Here is a 24,946-nt window from a genome sequence, read left to right on the forward strand (position 1 = left end):
CAAAATAGCGTGCCTGAGGATGCCCAGTCAGCGTCGTTTCATCTGAGGGCGGTGGGCCTCCCCCTCCTGGGGCTGAATGTTGCCACCGTTGACAGTAGTTTTGCTTTTTGCTTTTTTTATTGGCTTATTGGATGGACGTTAATATGTCAAGTCCTCTTCTGAGAGGTATGGATTATATCTCCGTACGGATTCCTTACGGAGTAGATATATGATATCCGTGGATGTAACGCCGGGCAAAAGCTTGATCCCGGGCCCCTATGCTGAGCGAGCTAACACAGATAATATGCCGAATAGACATGTAGTTTAATTGCATTAGGAAGGTCTTGGCTTTTGTTTTGTTTCTTTTATGTTTAGTCCTTATGTAGGGCGTAGACTGCGGGGCACTGGATTGATAGATCTAGAACGAAACAAACTAGAAGGCATATTATAATATTATGATAGTCAGTCTTCATGTAATATAGTTGTTCTTCAGTCTATTAGCCTTTGAATTAGCACTATCTTGAGAGCACTATATACCTATTTAGTCCATGTTGCTCGAAAATCCGGGGTGTCGAGGCACTTTCAATTGAGCACGCGACCCATAGGAAGCCATTTGCAGTAATTGGCACGATGACAGGAGACACATCAGTATATTTCTTTAGTAAAGAAGATGTAGAAGATGTACAAATCAAAATGTCTTCACAGGTTACCCAGCCATACCAAAATTACCCCAGTCCACGTGGACAAAACCACGGATTACATGATGAATACCGGGCATACGTGACCCCTTCCGACATGTGGAGAGCTCCTATCATTCACTTCCGGCATCGAGACTCTAAACTACCATTCAATCCCAGCCTGACACTCCCACCTGATCATGATACTTAAATCCGCACCAAATCAATAAACTTTCCACCCAACTAGATCCTCCTAACGCCCTCACAATGTGGCGGGATCGCACCAACCTGTATGCAACCCCATATACCCTACCCTACCCCAAGCGCAACCCGCCAGCGCCGGAAAGAGCCAAAAAAGAACAGAAGAAACACAACACATAAAACCCAACCTGCAAAGCATATAAACAACTAACACCTCACCTCCAAACCCAGCTACCTCTCCTACCGCCAATCCCTAATCCACCACCCAGCCAAAAAGCCACAATTTACACCAACCAATGGCTTCTCCGAAACACCCTCGCACCTGGAGGAAAATAGGCGCCTAATACCCGAAACAGAAGAAGATGGCGACATGGTCATCGAGATGGACCTCCTCCCGCCGCGCTGGGTCGACGTGCAGGAAGAGGTCTCCGAACTGTTATCCGAGATAGCCCAGAACTCCGCCCAGCTCGACAAGCTACACCAGAAACACCTGCTCCCCGGCTTCGGCGACGAGGACCTGCGCAGGCAGGATGAGGGTGTTATTGAGCGCTTGACGCAGGATGTCACGCGCTCCTTTCATGATTGTCAGCGCTCTATCATGCGCATAGAGACTATGGTCGGCGAGTCTAAGGCGCATGGTGGTGTTACGAGTGGGGAGGAGACTATGGCGAAGAACATTCAGATTTCACTTGCTGCGAGGGTGCAGGAGGCTAGTGCTAGATTTAGGAAGAAGCAGAGTACTTATTTGCGGAGTATGGGACCCTTATTTCTTTTTGTGTTCTTGTTCTCTTCCCGCGGAGGCGGACTCGTTTGGTTCAAATATGCTAATGTGTTGATTTGTTTCTGTGCAGAATTGCGAGATCTTGAGGGCATCGCGACGCCGTTCGATGGCACGCCTACGCAGGCCCAGAACCCATACACAGATCCGTCGATGATGGAGTCAGATGCCGACAGGTCCTTTTCACAGACGATGTTGCAGGAGACTTCACAACGACAGACCGGTCAGAATGATGCTGCTATTGCGCAGCGAGAGCGCGAAATCAACGATATTGCAAAGGGGATTATTGAGCTTTCAGATATTTTCCGTGAACTGCAGAGCATGATTATCGATCAAGGTACCATGCTGGACCGTATAGATTACAACGTCGAGCGAATGGGCACCGAGGTCAGGGCTGCAGACAAGGAGCTCAAAGTGGTATGTTCACTCTTTTCATATTCGATGTCACTAGAACGAGAAGCTGACTCACATAGGCTACGAGTTATCAACAACGAACAACCAAGCGCAAGATCATGCTATTGCTCCTTCTGGTCGTGGTAGGAATGATCATTTTACTGGTTGTAAAACCAAAGGGGAGCAGTTCAGCGCCGCCGCCACCTCCAGAGGACGAATCTTCGAACAATATCCGCTCTGTGTTGGCTTACCGGGGGCGAAGGCATCAATTGTCGAACCGCTTCGCGCGAGATCGGTGGATGGATCCGGATATTTTCCGATGACGTTTCTTTTTGCAAATAGCATTGGTTCATAGTTAATGTGACCAGAGGAGCAGACATGACCAGAAGAGCAGACATTCCCTTTATATATCGGCAGTTGCTGTAGTTGTTTGTTTGATTTTATTTGCAAGTAAATAGGCACCTAGACACGATGTATATGGGGACATTAGACGGCATGCAAGACACTTATACGGGGAAAATTCGGAGAAAATAGGACTACAGGAATAGGACCAATGCCATATGTTACTCTAACTCGTACATTTAGTTACTACATACATAAAACAAATGATATCCAACATAAACCGAAACAAGAATGTCCAAGAGACAGTCAATGGAATAGAATGAAATGAATAAATCACACAAAACAAGGGCAGCCGGTGCACATAAATTACCAAGGTTACCAAGGTAATATATGGCCTCGACCATAATGTTTCAAGCTCACTTAGTGTTTACCCTGAGTGGCAAGCAGATCAGCCACATCAGCATCTAGATCACCGGCCGCAAAAGCTGCATAGTCCTCCTCGCCATGCGAGATCTTGCGCCTCTTTGCATGGCCATCGGAAGCAATATCGAAGTCATTGCCATGGTCTGGAGAAATGGTGGATTGATCAGCGATGGCAGTCCCGTTGCCTGACTGCTGCATGTCGGGGATGTTCATGGGGTCCCATTCTGAGATGTCGTCGTCCGCCTCTTCAGTAAAAGGGCCACGGCGAAGCTGTTGCTTTTCTGGCTGCGGGGACCCCACCGGCGTAATAGCCTCCACCGGGGGAGGTGTCAAAGCCTCGACTTCTGGGCGGCCGGGTGTGTCATCGTGTCCGCTGTGTTCGCCGGGGTTTGCGGACTCCTCACTGGGTAGACCGCGCATAATCGCATCTTCGACCTCGCGCTTCTTGGTATCAACTGAGGTTTTCTTCTCCGAGAGTTCGGCGCTAAGGACCTCCTCCTTCGATAGTTGTGCGCGGTTTGTCTGGAGGATCTTCTCAAGCCCATCGATCAAGGCGCGGCGCGACTTGATTACCTCGGAGACGGAGTTTTCTGCGTTGGCGAGCGTCTTCAAGAGTGAACTTAGACGTGCAGCGTGAACGGGCAGTGTAGGCTTCGGGGTATTGGGGTCATGAAGCTTGTTGAACTCCGAAGTAGCGGTTGTGGCGGAATTGTTGGAGTTGATAACAGCCTTGTTGAGAGCAACCTGCAATGGGTTGAGAGGCTGTAGTTCAGACGGGGTGGATCCCGCAGAAGTATCCTTGAAGAAGGAGCCTCCGAGGGTTTGCTTCTTGTTTGTAGGACGAGCTTTGTCGAGTTCTGCAACATGATAAGTTTGGCTAGTCCATCATCGGGCCCATTGATTTGACCTACCGTCTATACGGGCTTCAACTGCATCCAAAATTGCTCCATCGAATACATTGCGTTGTCTCCAGACCTCCACCACTCGGCGGATCCTTTGTTGATATTCATTCGACGAGCCCTTGTAGGCCACTGACGTAGCATCGACGATTATCTATTGTTCTGTAAGCTTGGGTTGCAATGGTGGACTGGTAGGGAGACGGACCGGGGATAGCGCAATGAGGAAATCATTTTTCCCGCGTACTTTAGATTGCTGGGCCACCTCTGTAGATATAATTAGCAAGCGGTGCGAAGCTCAAGTGTATGAGGACATGTGTACCATTGGCTAGGTAGATCAGGTTGAGTCGCTTAGGAGGCGGCGAGTCGCGAATCTTTTGTAGCCAAATTTGTCCAGTCCGTTCAGCATGGCGTCTATTGTTACAGGCGAAAAATCAGCAAGTCTCTTTGAACTTGGAGCAAGTGTCCGTACCTGTGGAACATGACCCATTGCGCAACAGTGACAATGCTCTCCTGCGAGTCGTTCAGAGCTGACAGCTTTGCTTTGACAGCGTCATCAGTAAAAGCCATGATGACAAAAAATAATGACCACTTGAATTGAACGGGAAGCTTTTGAGAAGTGAAATTATCAGATCTGAAGTGCAAGTCGCAATCACCGTGGGAGACAAATAGGCAACGAGAAGCAATTGAAGATCACTAGAAAGATTTTGAACAGCAGTTAAGTTGCAATCAGGTCAAGCCACGGGAACAAAGCAAAAGGAATATCAAACGAAGATCTCAACTCTCAACCTTCTTCATCACAAGTGAAGCTGAAGTGGTTTGTACCCCAAGCTTGAAACATGGATAAGCTTACCGCCCCGGAACTGGCAGAACAACGGGGCTCCGAGCCCGCCCCGGCCACACCTGTCAACACTACTTCCTCTAACTATCAACTTCCTGACCCTTTGATTACTTCTCCTCACGACCATCTTCTTGATTCGAACGTTTTTATTGAATCATACAACAGTCAAAGACAGTCCATTCCCAGCATGGCTGACCGTTTCCCTTCCCTAGAGGACTTCTCTGAGGGTATGCTCAACCCACCTTACTTACTCTCCTTACACCAGAGCTAACATGACCCGCATTTAGGCCAAACCGAAGTAGCCGACATCCAGGCTACCACAGATGACGATTTCCTTGCCCGTGAGCGTGCCGCGCTCGGTGACGACGCTGAGCAATTCGCTACTTCTCAAGACCACGTTGCCGGCGGGAATGTAGGCGCGGGGGATGACGACCTACTCGGCGGAGGTGACGAACCCGTTGAGGAGATTGGCCAATTCGAATCATCCTTCCCCTCCGTTGCGACACAGAACCAGAACGAGGTATGACTTGGGTATTGGATATATGGTGGTGAACACACAGTGTGCTGACCAGGGGTTACATCCATGCAGCGCGTTGCTCCCGGTGGCACAATCACTGGCTCCGGCTCACCCTTCCCCCGTACCGGATATCAGAGCACCCAGGAACCCGAGGATGAAGGAGATGCTGTTCGGTGAGTTGAATCTCAAACTTTGGATGACAGGATGACGGGGCGCATTGCATTTACGATCTGTATTCATCTTGTTTCGGCTCGGATCCCCAAGCTAATGTCTATCTTTCAATTAGTGAATGGCGCGAGAAGCGTGATGCTGAGATCGCCCGCCGTGCAGAAGTCTCCGCCGAAAAGAAGGACAGCACAGTCAAGAAGGCACAGGAGGACATTGATGACTTCTACGTTTCCTACAACAACAAGGCCGATAAGAACCGCTCCCACGCCCGCGCTGAGGCCGAACAATTCCTTGCCAACCGGGAGGACACCTCCGCCGGTGGTACCAGCTGGGAGCGCATTGCTAAGCTGGTTGATGTATCCGGCAAGGGCTCCGCGGGCGGTGCCAGCGGCTCCGGAAAGGAGCGTTTCCGCGAATTGTTGCTCGACCTCCGAAAAGACCAGGAGGCTCCCGGCTCTAGCGGAATCTAGGTGGTTTGCTTTGGCGCGTGGGGGATAGAAGATTCGGGAGTCCGGGGTTAAGACGTGGTATTCACAAGTTTCCCACATTTACTCATGATATGGCTTTTTCTACATCCCCCTCCCCGCATTATTTGGTAGCCTGACTGTTATCTGGCAGCTACGTCTCTTTTTCTCTTTATTTTATTTTACTCCACGCAGCGAAGTATCTAGGGGGATTTGTAAATTAGTATCTCACTCAAATTGATAGCATCGTTAATACCACGGATTTCCTTTTCCAGCCGATTAGCCCTGACCAGGTATCTTCATTATACGCTTAATAGTAGAATGGATAGTCACAAATGTACAAGAATCATAGAAGTAGTTGGCAACCTGTTCTCGGATCAAAAGAAGTAAATGCATACTCAATTCATATCATCATCGCTTTTTGCATATCCTTAGTCAAGCTCGGTAATGTCACCGCCGGGCTCACCAACTTCCTGCTTTCCCTCCTCTTCCAGCTCCTTCAGTTTCTTCTGGCCCTCTGCTGTCGTGGCATCCACGATTCCTTCCTCTAAGCTGAGCATGCCACCATTGCCCAATTGCTCCACAACGACCTCCGCCTCCTCGACGGACATCTTGCCGAGAACCTTGTTGACTTCGTCCAAGGACTCGGTTGCCAGTGCCTTTTGCAGGTCTTCAGGGAAAGCGTCGAAGATCTTGCGCACCTCAATCTCAGTGGGGTCTTCGCTGTTGGCGGCAGGAAGGTTGATGGTGATCTTGGTGTTGGGGTCAACGGCGTGCAGCTGGATTTGCTCTACGCCCGCAGGATCGTTGGATGCTGAGCCGTCCTTGCTGAGTTCAGCGGAGCGGGTTTTGATACGAGCGTATGTTTCATTGACATCGTTAAGGAATAGGGTGGATGCGCGGTGATCCTTAGTGGTGATGCTGGAAGTTTACATGTTAGCGATTGACCGAAAAAAGAATTGTAGGACATTGACATACCGAGTGAAGAACAGCTGGATACCGTCACGACCGAGCGAACGGCAGTATTGCAGAAGCAGACCTTGATGCACGCACTGACGAGCATAGTCATCTTGGCCCTTGAGCTGACTGTTGAACGCCTCAACAAGCAGACCGTCGGTCTCCTTCTCAGCGACAATGTCAGGGTTCGCTGAGATGAAGTTCAGATAGGCCTTGTAGTCTCCAGGCTTGAGCTGAGCAAACTTCTTGGCCAGCGGACTAATCTCAATATCGGCGGGGTCATCATCATCGCCTTCATCATCGGCATCGGCGGCGGAGCTTCCCGCACCAGGATTCAGGAGCTCAACGGAGCTCTCCTTTGTTTTGGTAGTCGCCTTCTCCTTCTCAGCAACTTTGGACACATGTGATTGGTTGAAACCTTCATGTAGCTTATCACTGGTGATCTTGGCGCCTTCCTCTTTCTCGAGTTGCGCCAGCTTCGCGTCCAATTCCTTTTGGAGCCCTTGAATCTTTTCCAAGTGTCCGTTCACACCCTGAATGTATGCCTTGAAGAGGTTGTCAGGCTTAGAGTCGCCAATTTCCTTTTTCACCTGATCAACCAATGAGCTTATCATCTGGGAAAATTTGGGCTGCTCCGGCGCGTGTGTGTATACTCCCTCTGGCGGGGTGGGGGCCTGGTCTTCGGCGGGGTTGGTTGCGAACTCCATAATCGTCGTGAAAATGAACTCATCAGGGGAAGCAGACGAGCTTTCGTGCTTCTTGAGAGACTCAAGAAGCTTATCGATGCGCGATAGCAATCCATCATTGATGATGCGCTCGTACTTCAGGGTTTTGATTTCATGGCGACGCTGCTCTCGTTGCTGGTGAATCTGAGCCTGCTTTGCTCGGATGAAAGAGCGCTTATCGACGTTGGGATGAACTTCGATATCCGAGTCGTCGGACAGCTCCAAGGCGTCCCATTTGCTGTAGTCGAGAACCATCTTGTCTGACAGTGAATGTGTAGAGTAGGTATGAGGTGGGGTGGGTGTATCAGCGGCAGAGGAAATAGGTGAGACAAAGTTTTTGCCGGTCCTGACACAAGTTATGATGCAGCAAGTTGGCTATTATATTTTTGAAGCAATTTAATCCAGTGAAACTAAATAAAGAAGCTTCTGGCGCCACAACAAGCGAAGTATCCAAAGCTCTCGACCGGCTTCCACGGGCGGTAAATCAAGGCAAAATCACGAGCGGTCGACCAAGGCAAAATCGGCCCCGAAAACCGCTTTGCCGATGCCCGTGGGCGTCAGACGAAGCTCCAGACACATCCGCTCTTAATCCATCGCACGTTCCAAGGAGCTGAATGTGTGCCATGTGATGTGCTCAACTTGAACATATTCCGTTCAGATATGGCATGTCGACGTCTTATTCGGTGACATCATTGTAACTCCATTCCGTTTCCATCCATTGTCCGATCCAACTCCGAGATGCGCGGTTCCCGACTGCCTGTGTCTCTGGCCTTGGGCGTCAGCCCACGGCAGGCTTTGAGACCATATAGCTCCTTTACCCGCGATCTACTTCCCAAGACAAGGTCGTCTATTGTCTCTTCCGGCGACCACAATGGCTTGAATCGCCTCTATTCAACCGCCTCGGGTACACTCCGGGATGGTGCCAACCCACTCTTGCTTCAAAATAACAGCTTCAAATATACCCCTTCTACATCTCGCATTGTCTCCCAAGCACGCCTTTTATGTTCGACTTCTCAACTTTTCCAAGCGAAACCACCCGCAACCTCCACAGACCCAACTACCCAGTCAGCTCCAGAACCGAAAGAAGAAGTGGAGGAGGACAAGGGCTTTGAATTGTCTGAGCGAGCAGCGCAGGCGGCGCAGGTCAACATGAGCGCCAGATTGGCCAAAGAAGGCGCATCGGGAAAGAAGTCCGGGTTCGCCGAGATCTGGCGGCTTTTGAAGATCGCGCGCCCTGAATCCAAGGCGCTTGGTTTTGCCTTCTTTTTCCTCCTAGTCTCCTCATCGATCACAATGGCAGTTCCCTTCTCCATTGGTAAAATCATGGACGCTGCGACCAAGGGCGTAACCGAAGGTGGCGGCGAACTGTTCGGCATGAGCATGCCCATGTTTTACACTGCTCTCGGTGGAATTCTACTTCTCGGTGCTGGTGCAAACTATGGGCGCATCATCATTCTTCGAATTGTTGGTGAGCGAATTGTTGCCAGGCTGCGCTCCAAGCTCTTCCGTCAAACCTTTGTGCAAGATGCCGAGTTCTTTGATGCCAACCGGGTTGGTGATCTGATATCGCGCCTTAGCTCCGACACTATAATTGTTGGCAAAAGTATCACGCAGAACTTGTCTGACGGTCTACGAGCTGCTGTTAGCGGTGCAGCTGGATTCAGTCTGATGGCCTATACTAGTGCAAAGCTATCCACTATCTTGCTTGTGTTGCTTCCTCCAATTGGCCTCGGCGCTCTCTTTTACGGTCGGGCCATCAGGAACCTCAGTCGCAAAATCCAAAAGAACTTGGGATCGTTGACTAAGATTGCCGAAGAGCGTCTGGGCAACGTCAAGACTAGTCAGTCGTTTGCAGGCGAAGTTATCGAAGTTAACCGGTACAACAAGCAAGTCCGCAAGATCTTCGAGCTTGGCAAAAAAGAATCTCTGATTAGCGCAACCTTTTTCAGCTCGGTGAGTCGGCGGTCTAAATTTTCCTGGCCTTTTCTTTTGCGATTTTAGCTGACTGTTTGATTCTTAGACTGGTTTGATGGGCAATATGACTATTTTGACTTTGCTATATGTTGGCGGCGGGATGGTTCAGTCGGGGGCTATTAGTATCGGAGATTTGACTTCGTTCTTAATGTACACTGCTTATGCAGGCTCCAGCATGTTCGGCCTCTCCAGCTTCTATTCGGAGCTGATGAAAGGTGTGGGTGCAGCGAGTCGACTCTTTGAATTGCAAGATCGTCAGCCCACGATTCACCCAACCAAGGGTCTCAAGGTCGAAACCGCACGTGGACCCATTCGATTTGAGAATGTCACGTTCTCCTACCCTACTCGTCCCGCTGTGAAGATCTTCCAGGAATTGAACTTCGAGATCCCTCAAGGAACTAACGTTGCAATCGTTGGACCATCCGGTGGAGGCAAATCTACCATTGCATCCATTTTGCTTCGGTTCTATAGCCCCACTGAGGGCCGGGTCTTGATCAACGGGAAAGATATCAAGGAAATGAACGCCAAGTCCCTTCGCAGAAAGATTGGCGTGGTTTCCCAGGAGCCTGTGCTCTTCTCTGGAACAATCGCTGACAACATCTCCTACGGCATGCCTCGGGCAACACGCTCAGAGATCGTTGCTGCTGCACGCAAGGCCAACTGTCAATTCATCAGCGACTTCGTAAGTCCGCCGAGCAGCTATTATTTTCATGAACCTAGCTAACCTAATGCAGCCTGATGGACTCGACACTCACGTTGGAGCTCGTGGAGCTCAATTGTCCGGTGGTCAGAAGCAACGCATTGCTATTGCACGCGCCCTCATCAAGGAGCCTGATATTCTGATTCTGGATGAAGCCACTTCCGCCCTCGACGCCGAGTCCGAGACCCTTGTCAACAGTGCATTGGCCGCCCTGCTTCGCGGCAACAACACGACAATTAGCATTGCCCATCGTCTTTCCACTATTAAGCGCTCCGACACAATCATTGTCCTTGGCCCCGACGGCAAGGTCGCCGAGCAAGGCTCATACGATGAGCTCAGCTCGCACCCTGACGGCGCCTTTACAAAGCTCATGGAATGGCAAATGAGTGGTGGCGAAACAACGCCACCTCCGGCCAAGCCTATTGAGGTAGATCAGCTCTGGGAGCTCCAGAAGGAGGAGTCAGAGCCTGAGCTAGAGGAAGATGAAGTAGAAGAGGTAGAGACAACCTCTCCGAAGAAGGACTAATCATACTCCACACCTCGTTCCCTTTGACCCCACCCTTATACTATTATCTCATTACGATGTCTGTTCATTCTTGTTGAATTTTTTTGTTAAAATACATGTTCCCTCATCTACACTCACCTCTCACGGTTCTCTCTTCTCATACTCATACACATTCTGCATGTTGGATTTTGCGATAGATACAAAGTCAGCAATTACTGTGTATAAATTTTGATATCAATACTATTGTTCGAGTTGTACTTTTGCTGCTTGGTTTTCTCTCCCTTTTGTTTCAGCTTGGTATAAAGAGTAGAAATAAAACATGATACTGAAAGATATATCTACATGCTTCGAGGGGATCAAAAGGCGGAAATTGGTGAATGCTCAACTATTTACATGACTATCCCTGGCTTTACATATAAAAATTCTCTGTACAGTTTATGCTTTTTATCCCCATTATCCAAAAAGATACCCAAAAGAGCATCCAAAACTACACCAGAGTGTTCTTACATATAACGTCCCTTATATCATCCTTAGTCAAATGAATCGGATTCATAGTCCTACGTCGTCAAGGACAGAGACTACATCAGTGTACAATTATTATTGTTTTGAATATATCTAGTAATTATTTAATTAAGTACCTAGGTAGTACTATAAAAGGTATGGCAGGTGAGTAACAAGAGAACTTACAGATCGCCCGCCTGACGGGGCCGGAGTCCCGTGCGGGTCCCCCGAGACCGTGACATATCCTGCTTAGTAACCTGTCATATCCCCCGGGGCCGACCTCAGCAGCATATTACAGCTCTTTGCTATGAGATAACCCCCTTATTTTAACGAACCTTTTACTTATACATAAGGGGTAGGGATTGAATAAGACAGCCATGAACCGCATACGTAGTCTCATCGCCCGTCCAGCGGCGTATGAGCGACTGCAGGACTCCGCCGCAGACGACGCCGATGAGACGACATACACGGAGCGACACCAGCAGCCTCCTTTTTCAAGATTACAGTATGGAATATTCTTCCTCCTCGGAGTGTCTATGCTGTGGGCCTGGTAAGTAAACCCAACAGTCTCCGGGAATGGAGGAGCAAGCTATATGTGTTGGGCCAACCGTAACTAACGTAGAGCACAATCTAGGAACATGTTCCTTGCCGCGGCACCATATTTCTACAGCCGATTCCAGTCGGATGACTGGACAAGACTACACTACCAACCGTCGATTCAGTCCATGTCAACTGTCACCAACCTCGGAGCCGCCTATGCCCTAGCAAAGCTACAGAAGAACGCCTCCTATCCACGGCGGATAACGTTTTCGCTGTTGATGAACTCTGTTGTGTTCACTATTCTGGCCTTCTCGGCAGTCGTCATGACCGATTCCTCACCGCGGACGTACTTTGGCTTCCTGATGGTGATGGTGTGCGCCGCGAGTCTGGCCACTGGTATCAACCAGAATGGCGTGTTTGCATACGTCTCCGGGTATGGAAGGGAGGAATATACCCAGGCTATTATGAGTGGACAGGGTGTTGCCGGTGTGCTGCCCTGCATTGTTCAGATTTTCTCTGTGCTAGCTGTGCCACCAAAGGAGGATAGCATTGGTAAAGATCAAGATCCTAGCATGCCTCAGACGAGTGCGTCGACGTCAGCGTTTATTTACTTTCTAACCTCTACGGGTGTCTCGGTCATTGCTCTGCTGGCCTTCCTCTATCTTCTGAGGCAACAACCTTCTTCGACGCAAAAGTCGACAAGAGACGATGATGAGTCTATTGCGGATGACCGCGAACATTCCAAAACTGTCAGCCTCTGGACTTTGTTCGTTAAGCTGCGGTTCCTGGCATTCGCTGTGTTCGTCTGCTTTTTGGTGTCTATGGTCTTCCCAGTCTACACTGCGGAAATCCAGTCTGTCAACGACCCTGCAAGTTCACGGATCTACGATCCTAGTGTCTTTGTTCCCTTGGCTTTCTTGATTTGGAACCTGGGTGACTTGGCTGGGAGAATGTGCGTGGCTATTCCAGGAGTGTCCTTGGGGCAACATCCTCAGATGGCTGCCATTGTGGCCATTGCCCGTGTTATTTTCATTCCCATGTACCAGCTCTGCAACGTCAACGGCCAAGGTGCTACCGTCAAGAGTGACGTTTTCTATTTCCTTGTACAGTTCTTCTTTGGTGCAACCAATGGGTACCTGGGGACAAGCTGTATGATGGGTGCTAGTCACTGGGTTGTTGCCGATGAAAGGCCGGCTGCTGGTGGATTTATGAGCCTGGTTCTTGTTGGTGGACTGGCTGCTGGGAGCTTGTTGAGTTTTTCTGTTGCCAGTGGTTGATTTCGGTGCTATATAATTTGTTGCCATCTAGTAGACCCAAATATAATGAATGACGAGCCATAAGAATTCTCCCATTACTTGATCTCAGCATGAGTACTTCTTTGTTAGGTGAGCCATTGAGCCCTTTAATGTGGCCCCTGTTTTCCGTTTGAGTAGGAGCCCTAACTTGAGACTTCAAGTCGAAGTTTGCCGGCTGTCTCCTACGCGGTTTCAATCATTCTTAAACGCACAGTCACTTGGGACTCTAAAAGCTCTCCACTAAACAGTCCCCTACCATTTTACGTCCCCCAGTCAACTCCTATTGTAAGTCTCCTGTCATCCCATCTGTCGTTTGCCCACCCCCGGTCCCCTCCTGGTCAGTTCCTTCATCCTTCTTCTCTCTTCCTTCTCCTCTCTTCTTCCCTCCCCCACACTACTCCCTCCTTTGACCTTTGTTTTTCGGTTGTCTTTCAGTAAGAATAACATCCTTGGATGTCTTTGGTCGTATATCTTACAGTCTCTAGTTGTTGTTGATCATGGTTTTCGATTCCTTGGCTATGGGCAGCTGGTGCCATGCCCTAGCCGTCCCCTCATTCTGGAGTCTGCTGAGTGGACTCCTTGTCTTGGTAAGTACTGATATACGAGACCAAATATTGAAGGAGTGCGTGTCTCATTTCAATCAAAACCCACAGCTGTGTGTCTATTATGTGGGCTGGATAATCCACACTCTCTGCTTCCACCCTCTGAGTGGTTACCCTGGCCCTAAGCTGGCTGCCATCACTCCTTTGGTCCACCTCATCTGGGATATACAGGGTAAGCAGCACTCGACTATGAAACATCTCCACGACAAGTATGGAGACGTGGTCCGTATTGCCCCCAATGCCCTCGTTTACCGTGCCGCACCCGCCTGGAAGGATATCTACGGTCACCGCAAGAAGGGACAGAAGGTCTTCGTCAAGGATCCGGCTTTGTATGCACCCACTCCCAACGGTGTCAATGCAATCATCACAGCCAATGAAGATGATCACTCCCGGATGCGCCGTTTGCTGACCCACGCTTTTTCCAACAAAGCCCTGCGCGAGCAGGAAGAAATCCTCCAGATGTACGCTAGCATGTTCATCGAAAAGCTCAAGGGTCTCATGGGAAGTTCCGTGTCTCAAAACATTGACATCACCTGCTGGTTTAATTTCACCACCTTCGACCTCATTGGCGACCTCGCTTTTGGAGAACCCTTCGGCTGCTTGTCAGCCAGCACATACCACTGGTGGGTTCGAATTATTCTGGATGCCGTCAAGGCAAGTGCCTACCTCAAGGTCTTTTGGTTCTACCCTTTCCTCGTTCCCCTGGTCCGCGTCCTGGTTCCCAAGCATCTTCTCCAGAAACGCCAAGCTAGCTTCGACCTGAGCGTTGAGAAGGTCCGTCGTCGTCTTGCCCTCGGTGCTACCCGCCCAGATTTTACTTCTTACATCCTCAAGCACGCCAAGGATGGAAAGGGTATGTCGCCTGAGGAGATGGATGCAAACTCGGCCGTGTTCGTCCTGGCTGGTAGTGAGACTACCGCTGCCCTGCTCTCTGGTGTGACATACTACCTTTTGCGCTGCCGTGACAAGTACCAGCGCTTGATCCGGGAGATTCGTGATGCTTTCGAAAAGGACGCTGATATCAAGCTGTCCACCCTTGTGGACCTCCCGTACCTGAACGCTGTCCTGACTGAAGCGATGCGCATCTACCCGCCAATTCCTTCTATGCTTCCGCGCATTGTCCCCGAAGGCGGAGCAATGATTAATGGCCAATACGTTCCTGGAAATGTGAGTACAAAATCCTAATCCTAGCCCTAGCCCTAGTGTGTAGTATTTTGTGGACAATATGAGAAGTGCATGGAGCTAGTTCTACTAAGACAGTTCCATCTTCACTATTCCCACCTCAACACACAAAACACGATTCCAATTTGATAGTCTTGATACTGACAGCAGTTGAATGCAAACAGGTCTCCGTCTCCATCTCGCTGTACTCCGCCTTCCACGCAGCCTCGCACTTCAAGAACCCCGAGGAATTCGTCCCAGAACGCTGGCTGAACGAGTCTGACGAGTACAGCAACGACAAGAAGGAGGTCTTCCAGCCTTACTCCTACGGTCCACGGAACTGTCTCGGTCAACAGTAAGCACCTATTCCATTACTACCCACTTACCCCATCTGTGTTTTCGCCTGAGTCGTACCTGGCAGTGTTTGCTAACAATTAATCTACAGCCTTGCGAACGCCGAGATGCGTCTCCTGCTTGCGAAGCTCTTGTGGAACTTCGACCTGGAGCTGCTCTCTGAGTCTCTGAGCTGGACTGACCAGAAGTCCTTCTCGCTCTGGAGCCGCCCCGAGTTGATGGTGAAGCTCTTCCGTGCTGGTGCTGGATCTGCACTCTAAGTGTACGAATTTACGAAATGAACTGACGACATCTCTTTTCTACTACACCGGTTGAGACAGATCATTGTCTCGACTGTGGAAAAGCATAGGGCCGAAAAGCGTTTGTCGATTATTTTGAAAAGGCGTTTTCTTTCTTTTTGTCTCGGGGTTGCGGCTGGGCTGTTTGTTTCGTCCTCCCTGGGACTGTCAGTACATAACATATGGATGCATCTAATCAACTAGGGCTTATTGCCCCCGGTACGAAAGGTCGGAAGCATTTGGAAGCGGGCCCTTTCCGCTAGAATAGAAAAAAAAAATCGAATACATACGCTTCTATCACGGGCATAGCCACTGGGCCGGAAACTGATAGACGGTTTATGATGGCTGTGGCATGTTCCTCGACAAGAAATTAAACTAGTTTATTTCCATAAGTTCAGGTAATAGAGGGCAAAGTCATGTATTTCGTATGCGAAAATGTAAAAATGCAGACAATTAGGATATTCTATTTGCAAGCCTATCTAGCACGCCCATCCCCACCCTACTGAAGATGCAGGCCACGCCAACCGCGTTTCCCTTTACAACACCTAGCTTGCCCACCGAGGTGCCACACATTAGTCCCTCTATGACACCTAGCTTACCTACCAGTGTCCCGTACGTCAGCTTCCCGCCCCTCTGAGACATCTAGCTAGTCTACTCGTGTAGGGATATGGTGTGGAATGGAGTAGGATAGGTGATATTAAACAGATATACCAAGGCAGTGATAGCCGCGTGACCACTTGAAAAGTCTAGTATCCAGGGGAAGATAAGCATCGAGTTGAAGGTAAAGTGTGGATTGACGAAGTGTCGTGAAGGGAGGTGCGAAATGGTTATGAAAACCGTAGACACCAGTTCTTATATAAAGATAGGTGGTCCATATTATTAGCCTAGAGTTACACTAGCCATGCATGCATGTATATAGAAAGCCTCGTCAAGAATAACATACAAGTTCAATGAAACCTAGGGATTCTATACACAGGCAGCCCTTGGCCCAAGTACAAAGACCAAAAAGAAACAACCGCTCAAAACATTCAGGAAATTAAAACACACCTCCTATCAACACAGACCATCTACCTCCCAGCACGGTACCAATACTCAGGCGGATCACCAAGACACTCGCCAACAGTAACAGCTATCACGTAAACCTGTTAGCCTCAGCCCATAGCCACCGAGAAAAAGGAAAAGAAAAAAGAAAAAAGAAAAAACATACCTCTCAACCCCCTCCTCTCAACATCCGCAAGCATATTATCGACTAAAATCTCGACGGTATACTGATGTGCATCATGCGCCAACACAATCGTCCCACCGGCATCAACCTCCCTCTTGAACTTCTCAAAACTAATCCAGTTTGTATCAGGATTATCATTCTCAAAGTCCTTCGTGTCAACACTCGCCCCAATGACATGGTATCCCAGATCAGTCATGGCGCCGAGAACGACGGGCGTATGTCTGAGGAACGGGGGGCGCATGTAGGTCGGGAAGAAGCCTAGGATGCGCAGGAAGGCTTCTTCGAGGATTGTCATTTGGTGCACGATTTCTTCGTATGGCAGGGTGTCGAGGGATGGGTGATTCCATCTGGATGGTTATTTGGTTAGTATATGTTGGTGCTTGGACCGGCCGGGCTGGGCCGGGCTGGGAGAGAGAGATTGGGTGGATAGGTGGGTAGTATAAACGAACGTATGAGACCCCAGCTGGTGTCCTTCCATCCATGCACGCTGAACTATCTCGGGGGAGGTATCGATGTTTCCTCTGTTATGGCCGTTGAGGAAGAAGGTTGCTCTTACGCCATGTTCGGCGAGTGTATCTAGTATCTGGGGGGTGTAGATGTACGGGCCATCATCAAAAGTAAGGGCGATTGTGCCTGGAGTGGTACAGTGGGTGATTATGGCTCCGACGGGTAATTTGGAGGCGTTGATCTGGGTGATGTTGGTGGTATCGGTTTTGATACTGTTCCCTGTGGGAGCGGCTTGGGATAGGGTTGTAGCCGAAAGAAGGAATGGAATTAAGGGGGCGAGGAAATGCATTGCGATTAATGAATGAACCAGGACGGAGTATATAAGGATAACTCAAATGACTGTGGATGTTGGATTGGAGTAATGAGCTGAGGTTGAGATGTTGGCGAGGTATGGGACAGCAAGGATCTACTTCGCTGCTTCCTGGGATCCAAATCAGACGCACACTTCAATAAGCTGAACATAAAATCTGAATTGAATATAGCTGAACGTTTGAAGATTGCATCCCCAATTCTATGGTAGATATTATATCTTCCACAAATAAATATGAATACATCAAATTAAAAAGGTATCAAAAGGGCAGGATAAAACATTCAACCCACAGCTTTCCCACAGAAAGGTGCAAGAAGACAGAATAAAAATCCTCCAGAACACAAGACACCCCGTTTAACCCTTGCGGGTGCTCTTCTTTGCCTGGCGTCTCTGTCCCTTCTGAGCCTCACGGTCAAGGAACTTGCGCTGCTCTTCGGCGCTCAATCCACGCAGGATGCGCTCACGCTCATCCTTCTTAATCTTCTCAGCGGCAATGCGGCGCTCCTCGGCCTTCTCTTCCTCGTCGACACGGCGCAGCTTCTTGATCTCCTCTTCGCGGACGTTACGGACCTTGCGCATGACTTCGCCACGGAAGTGGGCGGAGGCGACCAGCTTGTCGGACAAGCGCAGGAACTGGTTGAAGAGAGGGAGAGTGGAGGCGTAGCCGGACGCGGAGGAGGCGAGGTTAGCGGAGAGCTGGATGCGCTTCTTGGGGATGGTCTCTTCGATCCTGGGAACACACATTTGTTAGCAACTGATATGATCAAAGTCCCGCACTGATGCTACTTACTTAGTGGGTCTGTCGACGGGCTGGTCCGTGACGATCAAGTACTCAAAGTCATTACCAGCCTGCTCAATGGCCTGGATCAACTCCGGGGTGAGGAGGGTATCGCTAATCTCGGCACTCTCAGTCATCACGGTCACCCACGAGGGGAGCTTGGGGTTGTCCTTAGAGAAAGTGATAGAGGCATCGTAGCGGTCGTTGCGGAACTTGCGCATGTGGCTCTTGTGCACAACAGCCCAGATGAAGCCGTCGTAAGTCGAGCTAGGCACCTTAACGGGGACAGAATCCTTAGCGAGAACGGGAACGAAGTCCTTCTCCTTGCCATCGAAAGCATACAGCAGAGCCTCATATTTCTCAACGGGGGGCTCCCAGCTCTCAAAGAAGAAGCTGAAGGCATACTCCATGACGAAGGTGATAGGGTTGTATCGCTTGGGCATCTTGATGTTAACGTCGAGGAAGGCAACGTTCTGGCGGCCAGTCGCATACGCGGCGAATTCGGAGGCAGATCTCTCCTTCAAGAGCGACTCGGGGTTGGCGAGCTCCACGGTGATCTCGCCTTCCACGGGAGCCGGTCGGGCGATTCCATCAAATCCGACAACGGCAAACTCCTTCTGAAGAGAAGGTCCATGGGCCTGCGCCCAGTCCCTCGCCCTACGTCGGTTCTTGCGCGTTCCCCAGAGGTGGAAGAGGACAATCAAGAGGATGACGGGCATGATCATTGCCTCCTGCTTGAAATCGCTCGGGGATGTCCTCTCCCATACTCGGTACCAAGCCGTGTAGGGGACCGCCTGAGCGGCCAGTGTGTTGGCAGCTGGGACGACGGTCGAGTCGGCGAGGAGGGAGGCAGGCGACGGGTTGGGAGCTTCCACGAAGTCGGCGAAGTCTACCAGAGTTAGCTCAGCAATTGAGATATATCAATTAACATACCATCATCGGGCTTAGGCTGAGAGCCAAACACGTTCTTGAACATGCCCGCCATATTGGGATTGATGTGATATGGATGGAAGGGAAAGGAGTGGGAAGGAATCGAGAGATGTCCGGTTCGTGGTGCCCGGTGCGGAGCTAAGTTCCTCCCGGGTCTAGCGCTGTCTCCAGCTTTTTGACCCGCATCGGAGATAATTAGGCGATTTATGCGATTGGAGCAAATTGAAGCAATTGACAAAGAGAAATATAATTGATAAACTCCAAATATCCAATCTTCTCTAGGTACCTTCGATAACCCATAAAATAAGAAATACAAAAATAATGATGGCTAATGAGTGTGGTATCATGTAAAAATGAAACCCCCGGACAAAACTCAACGCCAGCTGTACCATGACAGACCCCAATTTTGTACAATCCCGCTCCAAAGAAACATCAGTTAGCCCAAAAAAAAAGAAAGAACAACAAAACCAAGAAACGGTAGGAAAAAGAAAGGAAAAGTAAGGAAATCGTAACGGTCATGCTCGAGGGTTACTCAAGTGTGGGGGGAAAATGTAAGCGCTCAGTGGCCGTACGCTGGGGGAGGACTGTCTTCGTGCTGACGGCTCCAGAAACCGCTGCATGCATTTGTCATAAGCTTGTCCTCGCGCATCCGACGAGCGATTTCACCGGCGAGTCTCTCAACCAGGACGGAATCGACGCTTTCATTGGCGTTCTCGTCTTTGCTGAACGGAAGAACAGTCGCAGGCAACTGGGGTCGCTGACTGCTAGATGGTCCCGGCTCCGCCTTCTCCTGGGGATAGCCACGCACAGTAGCACGAGGGGTCGCTTCCACGTCCTCTGTTTTGGGTCCGCGGATGGTCTCATGGGAATATGATAAGTCCCCATCCCGACGGGTTGGGCGGGAAAAGCTGGCCAAATGCCTTTCGGGGATAACGGGCAAATGGGAGTCGGCTTCGGGTGACAGAGGTGGTGTGACTGGGTCATCTGACGGCTCATTCACAATAGGGAGAGGCGCGGAGGCTATAGAAGGGGGTCTAGACGACTCAGTCACAACACTCTCATCGCTAACACTCATAACGTCATCGGTTGTCTTAGGGCGGCGCAGATCCACAACACGCTTCTTGCGTTTCCGGGCATGGGCCTTAGAATGACGTCCAGCGCCTAGGCTCAGACCATAGGTACTAGTACTGAATGACTGGCTGGACATGGATGGTCGACTTTGCATGGAGACAGTGCTAGCGGTTTCGTGAAGTGAAGACATGCTTCCCATCTGGGAGTGTGCTCGCGAAAGGGTCGGGCTCAGTGGAGAAATCACGCTCGAATGAATATCACTGGTATCAGTTGGAGAAGTCCATGCTCGGTACACCACTTCCTGGATCGAGGGAGTGAACAACGACAGGGTACGTTGTGAGTCTGTCAGGGCGGCCAAGCGAAGGAGGTTCTTTTGCGAGAAAAGGGAGTGGGTCTCGACCGATGAATCCAAAGAGAGCGACGCGATTTCCGACTCATTCAATGCATTTCCGAGTGAGTCGACGGGATCCTGTGGCGGACTAGCGAGAGGATCTTGGCCGGGCCCTTCGCTGCGTGACTTGGCTGTGTTATCGGTCTCGTCGTTCATTTCCTCCCCTGTGCGATATTCTGGAACCCATAACCGAAGCGAAAGTCGATGGATGATGGCGGGGAGCTCGTCCATGAACAATATCCGGAGCTGAGCTTCAATTTCTTTTTGTAGGAAGTCGCGCACGAACGGGATCGAATCGAAGGTCGAGGAAACCTTGAGCGACTCAAGCGGATCATTACGGAACACGACTGTGATTCCTTTTTGTTTTGAGAATACTAGTATGACGAATCCAGAGAGTTTAAAGTCGGAGAGGGTGATTTGTAGAGGAATGGTGAGCGGGGTACTAAAATCGCGACAGTGTCAGTAGGCACGGCACATCTGAGAGGTTGGAGCCAAAGCAGAGAGAAGTGAGACCGAATACTTACGCTGCAGCAAGAGGTACTGGCGAACCGAAAGTTGGTCGTGTGACGAGGAAGGTATTGAGTGGATTCGCCTGAACTCGGGTTTTCAAGGTGAGAAAGGCGTCGCCGGTATAAGACATTTTAAAGATGCCTCGAAAGCGATCTTCAGCCAAGTCACCGATTTCCAAAATCTCGAGTTCGGGGGGAATGGATCCCAGGTTCAACTCGGTGACGTGAATATCGTCGACGATTATGGGGGGTTTTGGCGATTTATTAAGGGCGGCAGTGAGCAGATCTTGGGCGCGAGTATAAAAACTCGCGTCCGCCATCAAAGGCGACCAGTTGAAGTTGAACGCCATGCCCAAGCATCGAGAAGAGTATTAAAAAAAGGTATTACAAGGACATTAGATGAGATGTGAGGGTAAAAGAGGGAGAGGCGGGAGGCGGAAAACGAAAAGGAAAAAAAAAAAAGGCAAAGTGCACACCCGAGGCGCGTGCTTCCGAGTCACTAGACTTTTTATGATTTTTTTTTCTTTTTAGATTTTCTTTAGTGTTTTGTTAAAAAAGGATTAATTGGATGTATCATTCCACTAGTGTTCTTCCTTTTCTTCTGTTTTCTTTTTCTTCTTGATAATATATTCCTTCGGTGCCATAGGGATACCCGGTACGTCACAATGTGACTTGCAGGAACCACTTCCGGTCAGCCCCGACCTTGATGTCCACTGTGGATAGTACTAGGCCATTCACCGGTCAGAGCAATCCGGCTTGCATGTATCTAGACTCTTGGGCTTTATTGAATACGGAGTACGGAGTACTTTATGACCATTCTGCCCCGAAATCTGGAGAAAGGGGGGAAAACACGGGAAGTGTCTCTGAACTTGAAGGTGTCCTACTATGTATAACTTACAAAAACAGGCACGGGGCTGCAGATCTTCAAAGGTCAGAGTCCCACGTTCGTTTCATGTAGGATGTAAGGGAAAGATTCCGAGGGAAAGTCTAGTCAAGATGTCAGAGTAATGCAATTAAAATAAGAATTGTATCCCTGGTACTCCGTATAAAGCCTGAAATTTGTCGCATATATACTCTAAGGGTTGTAGAAGTATACACTTCCCCCGGAATTCTGCCGTATTCTTGAACAATTTCCTAATGTTTCTTTCAAAATACAATCACAACAATTTGCTTATACATTTAATAGCCCATAAGATCAATACAAGATCTATATAGAAAGTATACAACAGTCTAATATCAGTCCAATATCAGTCTACAACGTCGAGGCCAAAGGCAAAAAGTTTTCACCGCAGCAACTCTACGCTAATCCCAATTAGGCTAAACGTCAACACGATCCATTACCGCTGGCCCAGATCATCATTCTCGGCCTCATTCTGTCGAACAGAACCATCCTGAAACCCCCAAACACAGGTATTCTACACCCCGGATTAATATACTGGGTGTATAAATCCCCCCCGACAATGTCAACCCGGTCACCCTCGCCAGTTTCAAGTCACGCGACACCAATGGAGCCCAAACAACCCAAGCCCAAGTCAGTGGCTCAGCGCAGAGTGTACGGGAAACGAAAAGCCAATGCCCCCAGGGCAGTATTCGATCAAGGAAGTCCCGCCAGAGAGACCAAATCCAAGACCCAACATGTCGACCCCGTGGGAAGCCTCCAGGCGAAACTAGCCCAAGTGACAATCGATGACGACCCAACCCCTCAACCAGACAATCATGCAGAACCTCCAAAGACTAAAAGCGAGGAGCAATATTTGACGGAAATCCCCTCCAATGAATCGAGTCCATCCACGATAGAGGATACTTCGGACACTCCGACAACGCAATCCTCCGTCGAGTCCTCCCTGGAGGACACAAAGCCAAAACAGAAGCAATGCGAAACGATGGTGGAGGTCAGAATATGCCCACAGGCTCCAGAAAATCTCCCTCAAGTCACATCAGATTCCCCAACTACGACATCAGAGTCCACGAGCGAGGATCGAGAAAAGCCAAGTACATCTTCCGACAGAAGGAGAGCGGAAAGAAAGAAGATTCCTGCGTCCAGACGGTCATCTGGAGTTGTCCATGACAGCAAAGCCAGCGAGTATGTTAGCCCAATTTTGAATGAGGCACTATCTCCAATTGCTGCGCAAGGTATTCAGAAGTTCGACTCATGGGCTTCGCGATCAGCGAACATGTTCGATGTCGCAAAACTCGCAGAGGGATCCTACGGTGAAGTTTACAAACTTCACCTACGGGAAGAAGTTTGTAAGACAGCGGTGTCAAAATCAAAGTTGGCTAAACTGAAATCATATGGCGATGGAGTCTTCAAGGTTGTGCCTCTGCGCGCAAAGAGTGGTCTCGGATCCAAAAAGTTCACCACCATTGATGAGATTGTTGCTGAGGTCAAGATGCTCAAGTACCTGGACCCGATCCCTGGGTTTGCTCGCTTCAGAGAGATTCATGTTGTTCAAGGTCGTTTCCCAGAGTCATTCCAAAATGCATGGGACCACTATAAGAAGACCAAAGACGACTGCATGAATCCTAACCCGTCCAACAAAAGAGCTTATCCCGATACGCAGCTATGGGCGATCGTGGAGATGGACGATGCGGGATGTGAACTGGAAAAGTTCGCATGGTCGTCGATTTTCCAGATCTATGATATCTTTTGGGGAGTTGCCATGGCTTTGGCCCGGGCAGAGGAGTATGCTATGTTCGAACATCGAGATCTTCATTTAGGAAATGTTTGCATACGTTCTACGCGGGAAGATGGTTGCATAGATCCCCCCACAGAACACGATGTTGCACGACAGCGATCCTCCAGTGGATTTGGAATCAGCTCCCTTGAAACTACCATTATCGACTACTCGCTCTCTCGGGCGGATCTCCTCCTGACCGATGATCCCGCCGGTCTCACTGAAGTTGCGTCCTCAGATCTGGACAAGAAGCAATTGTTCGATGCCATTGGACAAGATGAAGACGAGATTATGCAAAGAAACACCTACCGATAGTATGCTGCCCCATGCCTAATCATTCACTCTCTTAAGCAGCTTGCTAATATTAAAAATCAGTATGCGCGCAACACTCTATACTGGTTGCCCTATAGAAACAGAAAAGGTGGCGGATATTCCTGGCATCTGGGCAGAATACTCCCCACGCACCAACTTGGTCTGGCTACTGTTCCTGCTCCAGAGTCTGTTCAAGAACCGCAAACCTGAAGCATTGCCTGCACAGCCACAACGAAAGGCTCTTGCATCTTGCTCGCCCAACAAGATGACACCGAAACCGGAGACAGCGAAAGGGAAAGACCAAAACATGGTCGGGTCCCTCGTCAAGGAGAGACAAACCAAAGAAATGCAGGCTGGTATCTCACGGCTCAAGCAAACACTCGATGACAGGCTGAATGCCGTCCTCGAACTGCTCGATTTGGAGCATGGACATGAAGACATGTGTTGCGCCGCGGATTTGGTGGCCTACGCGATGGACTCGCAATGGCTAGGCGAACAAGACTTTTTCTGACGATCCCTTGGTATACAAAAAGCATTAGCACACAGGGAGTTACATGGATTTCGTAATTTGCATGGCTGGGAGTTATCATTTGTTTACATACTTTGGGCTTGGGGCTGGGTGTTCAAATAAAAGGTCCGTTACCTTAGATGGGCCACCAGCATAAAGGAGTGGATAGATTAATGATATTGTTCTTTAATGACTGCACGTTTCTTCGAATATAAGATATTGTAAAAAAGAAAAAAAAAATCAACTGGTATCAGTGAAGTCGTCCAAGTCCTACCCAGCAAGCTCCCTAAGCTATCCCAAGCTAGCGCCTAGTTTACTTTCCCCAGGGATATATCATAGGCTTGCCCAACAAGCTTTAGTTAATAATCGTCAGACAACAGGTTTGGAAGATTCATTGATGCAATAATAGAATCCAGAAGGATCTTGGAAACGGTTTCCCCACGGCCATTTCCTCAGGTC

The 24,946-nt window shown here is 49.5% G+C and overlaps 11 protein-coding genes across 11 annotated transcripts; 6 read left to right on the forward strand and 5 right to left on the reverse strand.

Annotated features, from left to right (window-relative positions):
* Positions 1-923: 923 nt before the first annotated feature.
* On the forward strand, positions 924-2,351 carry PEX2_097640 (t-SNARE syntaxin TLG2; the record flags this gene model as incomplete). The annotated part of the gene is made up of 4 exons (XM_016747034.1): positions 924-946; positions 1,089-1,594; positions 1,709-2,052; positions 2,109-2,351. 4 exons carry the CDS (start codon positions 924-926, stop codon positions 2,349-2,351), a joined length of 1,116 nt encoding a protein of 371 aa, XP_016598603.1.
* Positions 2,352-2,790: 439 nt separating this feature from the next.
* PEX2_097650 (CTD-interacting domain-containing protein) lies at positions 2,791-4,259 on the reverse strand (the record flags this gene model as incomplete). The annotated part of the gene is made up of 5 exons (XM_016747035.1): positions 2,791-3,650; positions 3,705-3,846; positions 3,898-3,956; positions 4,012-4,103; positions 4,162-4,259. 5 exons carry the CDS (start codon positions 4,257-4,259, stop codon positions 2,791-2,793), a joined length of 1,251 nt encoding a protein of 416 aa, XP_016598604.1.
* Positions 4,260-4,528: 269 nt separating this feature from the next.
* Positions 4,529-5,685, forward strand: PEX2_097660 (clathrin light chain CLC1; the record flags this gene model as incomplete). The annotated part of the gene is made up of 4 exons (XM_016747036.1): positions 4,529-4,757; positions 4,818-5,050; positions 5,120-5,220; positions 5,334-5,685. The coding sequence occupies 4 exons, from the start codon at positions 4,529-4,531 to the stop codon at positions 5,683-5,685; spliced, it is 915 nt and encodes a 304-aa protein (XP_016598605.1).
* A 425-nt stretch (positions 5,686-6,110) lies between these two features.
* PEX2_097670 (Hsp90 co-chaperone CDC37) lies at positions 6,111-7,616 on the reverse strand (the record flags this gene model as incomplete). Its single annotated transcript, XM_016747037.1, has 2 exons — positions 6,111-6,600; positions 6,658-7,616. The coding sequence occupies 2 exons, from the start codon at positions 7,614-7,616 to the stop codon at positions 6,111-6,113; spliced, it is 1,449 nt and encodes a 482-aa protein (XP_016598606.1).
* A 483-nt stretch (positions 7,617-8,099) lies between these two features.
* Positions 8,100-10,561, forward strand: mdr2 (ATP-binding cassette permease mdr2; the record flags this gene model as incomplete). Its single annotated transcript, XM_016747038.1, has 3 exons — positions 8,100-9,314; positions 9,382-10,017; positions 10,070-10,561. 3 exons carry the CDS (start codon positions 8,100-8,102, stop codon positions 10,559-10,561), a joined length of 2,343 nt encoding a protein of 780 aa, XP_016598607.1.
* An 857-nt stretch (positions 10,562-11,418) lies between these two features.
* PEX2_097690 (nucleoside transmembrane transporter FUN26) lies at positions 11,419-12,858 on the forward strand (the record flags this gene model as incomplete). The annotated part of the gene is made up of 2 exons (XM_016747039.1): positions 11,419-11,589; positions 11,665-12,858. The coding sequence occupies 2 exons, from the start codon at positions 11,419-11,421 to the stop codon at positions 12,856-12,858; spliced, it is 1,365 nt and encodes a 454-aa protein (XP_016598608.1).
* Positions 12,859-13,373: 515 nt separating this feature from the next.
* PEX2_097700 (cytochrome P450) lies at positions 13,374-15,253 on the forward strand (the record flags this gene model as incomplete). Its single annotated transcript, XM_016747040.1, has 4 exons — positions 13,374-13,463; positions 13,530-14,645; positions 14,825-14,994; positions 15,085-15,253. The coding sequence occupies 4 exons, from the start codon at positions 13,374-13,376 to the stop codon at positions 15,251-15,253; spliced, it is 1,545 nt and encodes a 514-aa protein (XP_016598609.1).
* Positions 15,254-16,338: 1,085 nt separating this feature from the next.
* On the reverse strand, positions 16,339-17,292 carry PEX2_097710 (chitin deacetylase; the record flags this gene model as incomplete). The annotated part of the gene is made up of 3 exons (XM_016747041.1): positions 16,339-16,400; positions 16,479-16,843; positions 16,946-17,292. The coding sequence occupies 3 exons, from the start codon at positions 17,290-17,292 to the stop codon at positions 16,339-16,341; spliced, it is 774 nt and encodes a 257-aa protein (XP_016598610.1).
* A 375-nt stretch (positions 17,293-17,667) lies between these two features.
* PEX2_097720 (CCDC47 family protein) lies at positions 17,668-19,076 on the reverse strand (the record flags this gene model as incomplete). The annotated part of the gene is made up of 3 exons (XM_016747042.1): positions 17,668-18,043; positions 18,104-18,980; positions 19,025-19,076. 3 exons carry the CDS (start codon positions 19,074-19,076, stop codon positions 17,668-17,670), a joined length of 1,305 nt encoding a protein of 434 aa, XP_016598611.1.
* A 504-nt stretch (positions 19,077-19,580) lies between these two features.
* On the reverse strand, positions 19,581-21,312 carry PEX2_097730 (MDM34 family protein; the record flags this gene model as incomplete). The annotated part of the gene is made up of 2 exons (XM_016747043.1): positions 19,581-20,925; positions 21,008-21,312. The coding sequence occupies 2 exons, from the start codon at positions 21,310-21,312 to the stop codon at positions 19,581-19,583; spliced, it is 1,650 nt and encodes a 549-aa protein (XP_016598612.1).
* A 1,185-nt stretch (positions 21,313-22,497) lies between these two features.
* On the forward strand, positions 22,498-24,490 carry PEX2_097740 (uncharacterized protein; the record flags this gene model as incomplete). The annotated part of the gene is made up of 2 exons (XM_016747044.1): positions 22,498-23,981; positions 24,043-24,490. 2 exons carry the CDS (start codon positions 22,498-22,500, stop codon positions 24,488-24,490), a joined length of 1,932 nt encoding a protein of 643 aa, XP_016598613.1.
* Positions 24,491-24,946: the final 456 nt, after the last annotated feature.

Source organism: Penicillium expansum (assembly GCF_000769745.1).
Source record: "Penicillium expansum strain MD-8 chromosome Unknown contig348, whole genome shotgun sequence".
In the NCBI taxonomy this organism is placed as follows: domain Eukaryota; kingdom Fungi; phylum Ascomycota; class Eurotiomycetes; order Eurotiales; family Aspergillaceae; genus Penicillium; species Penicillium expansum.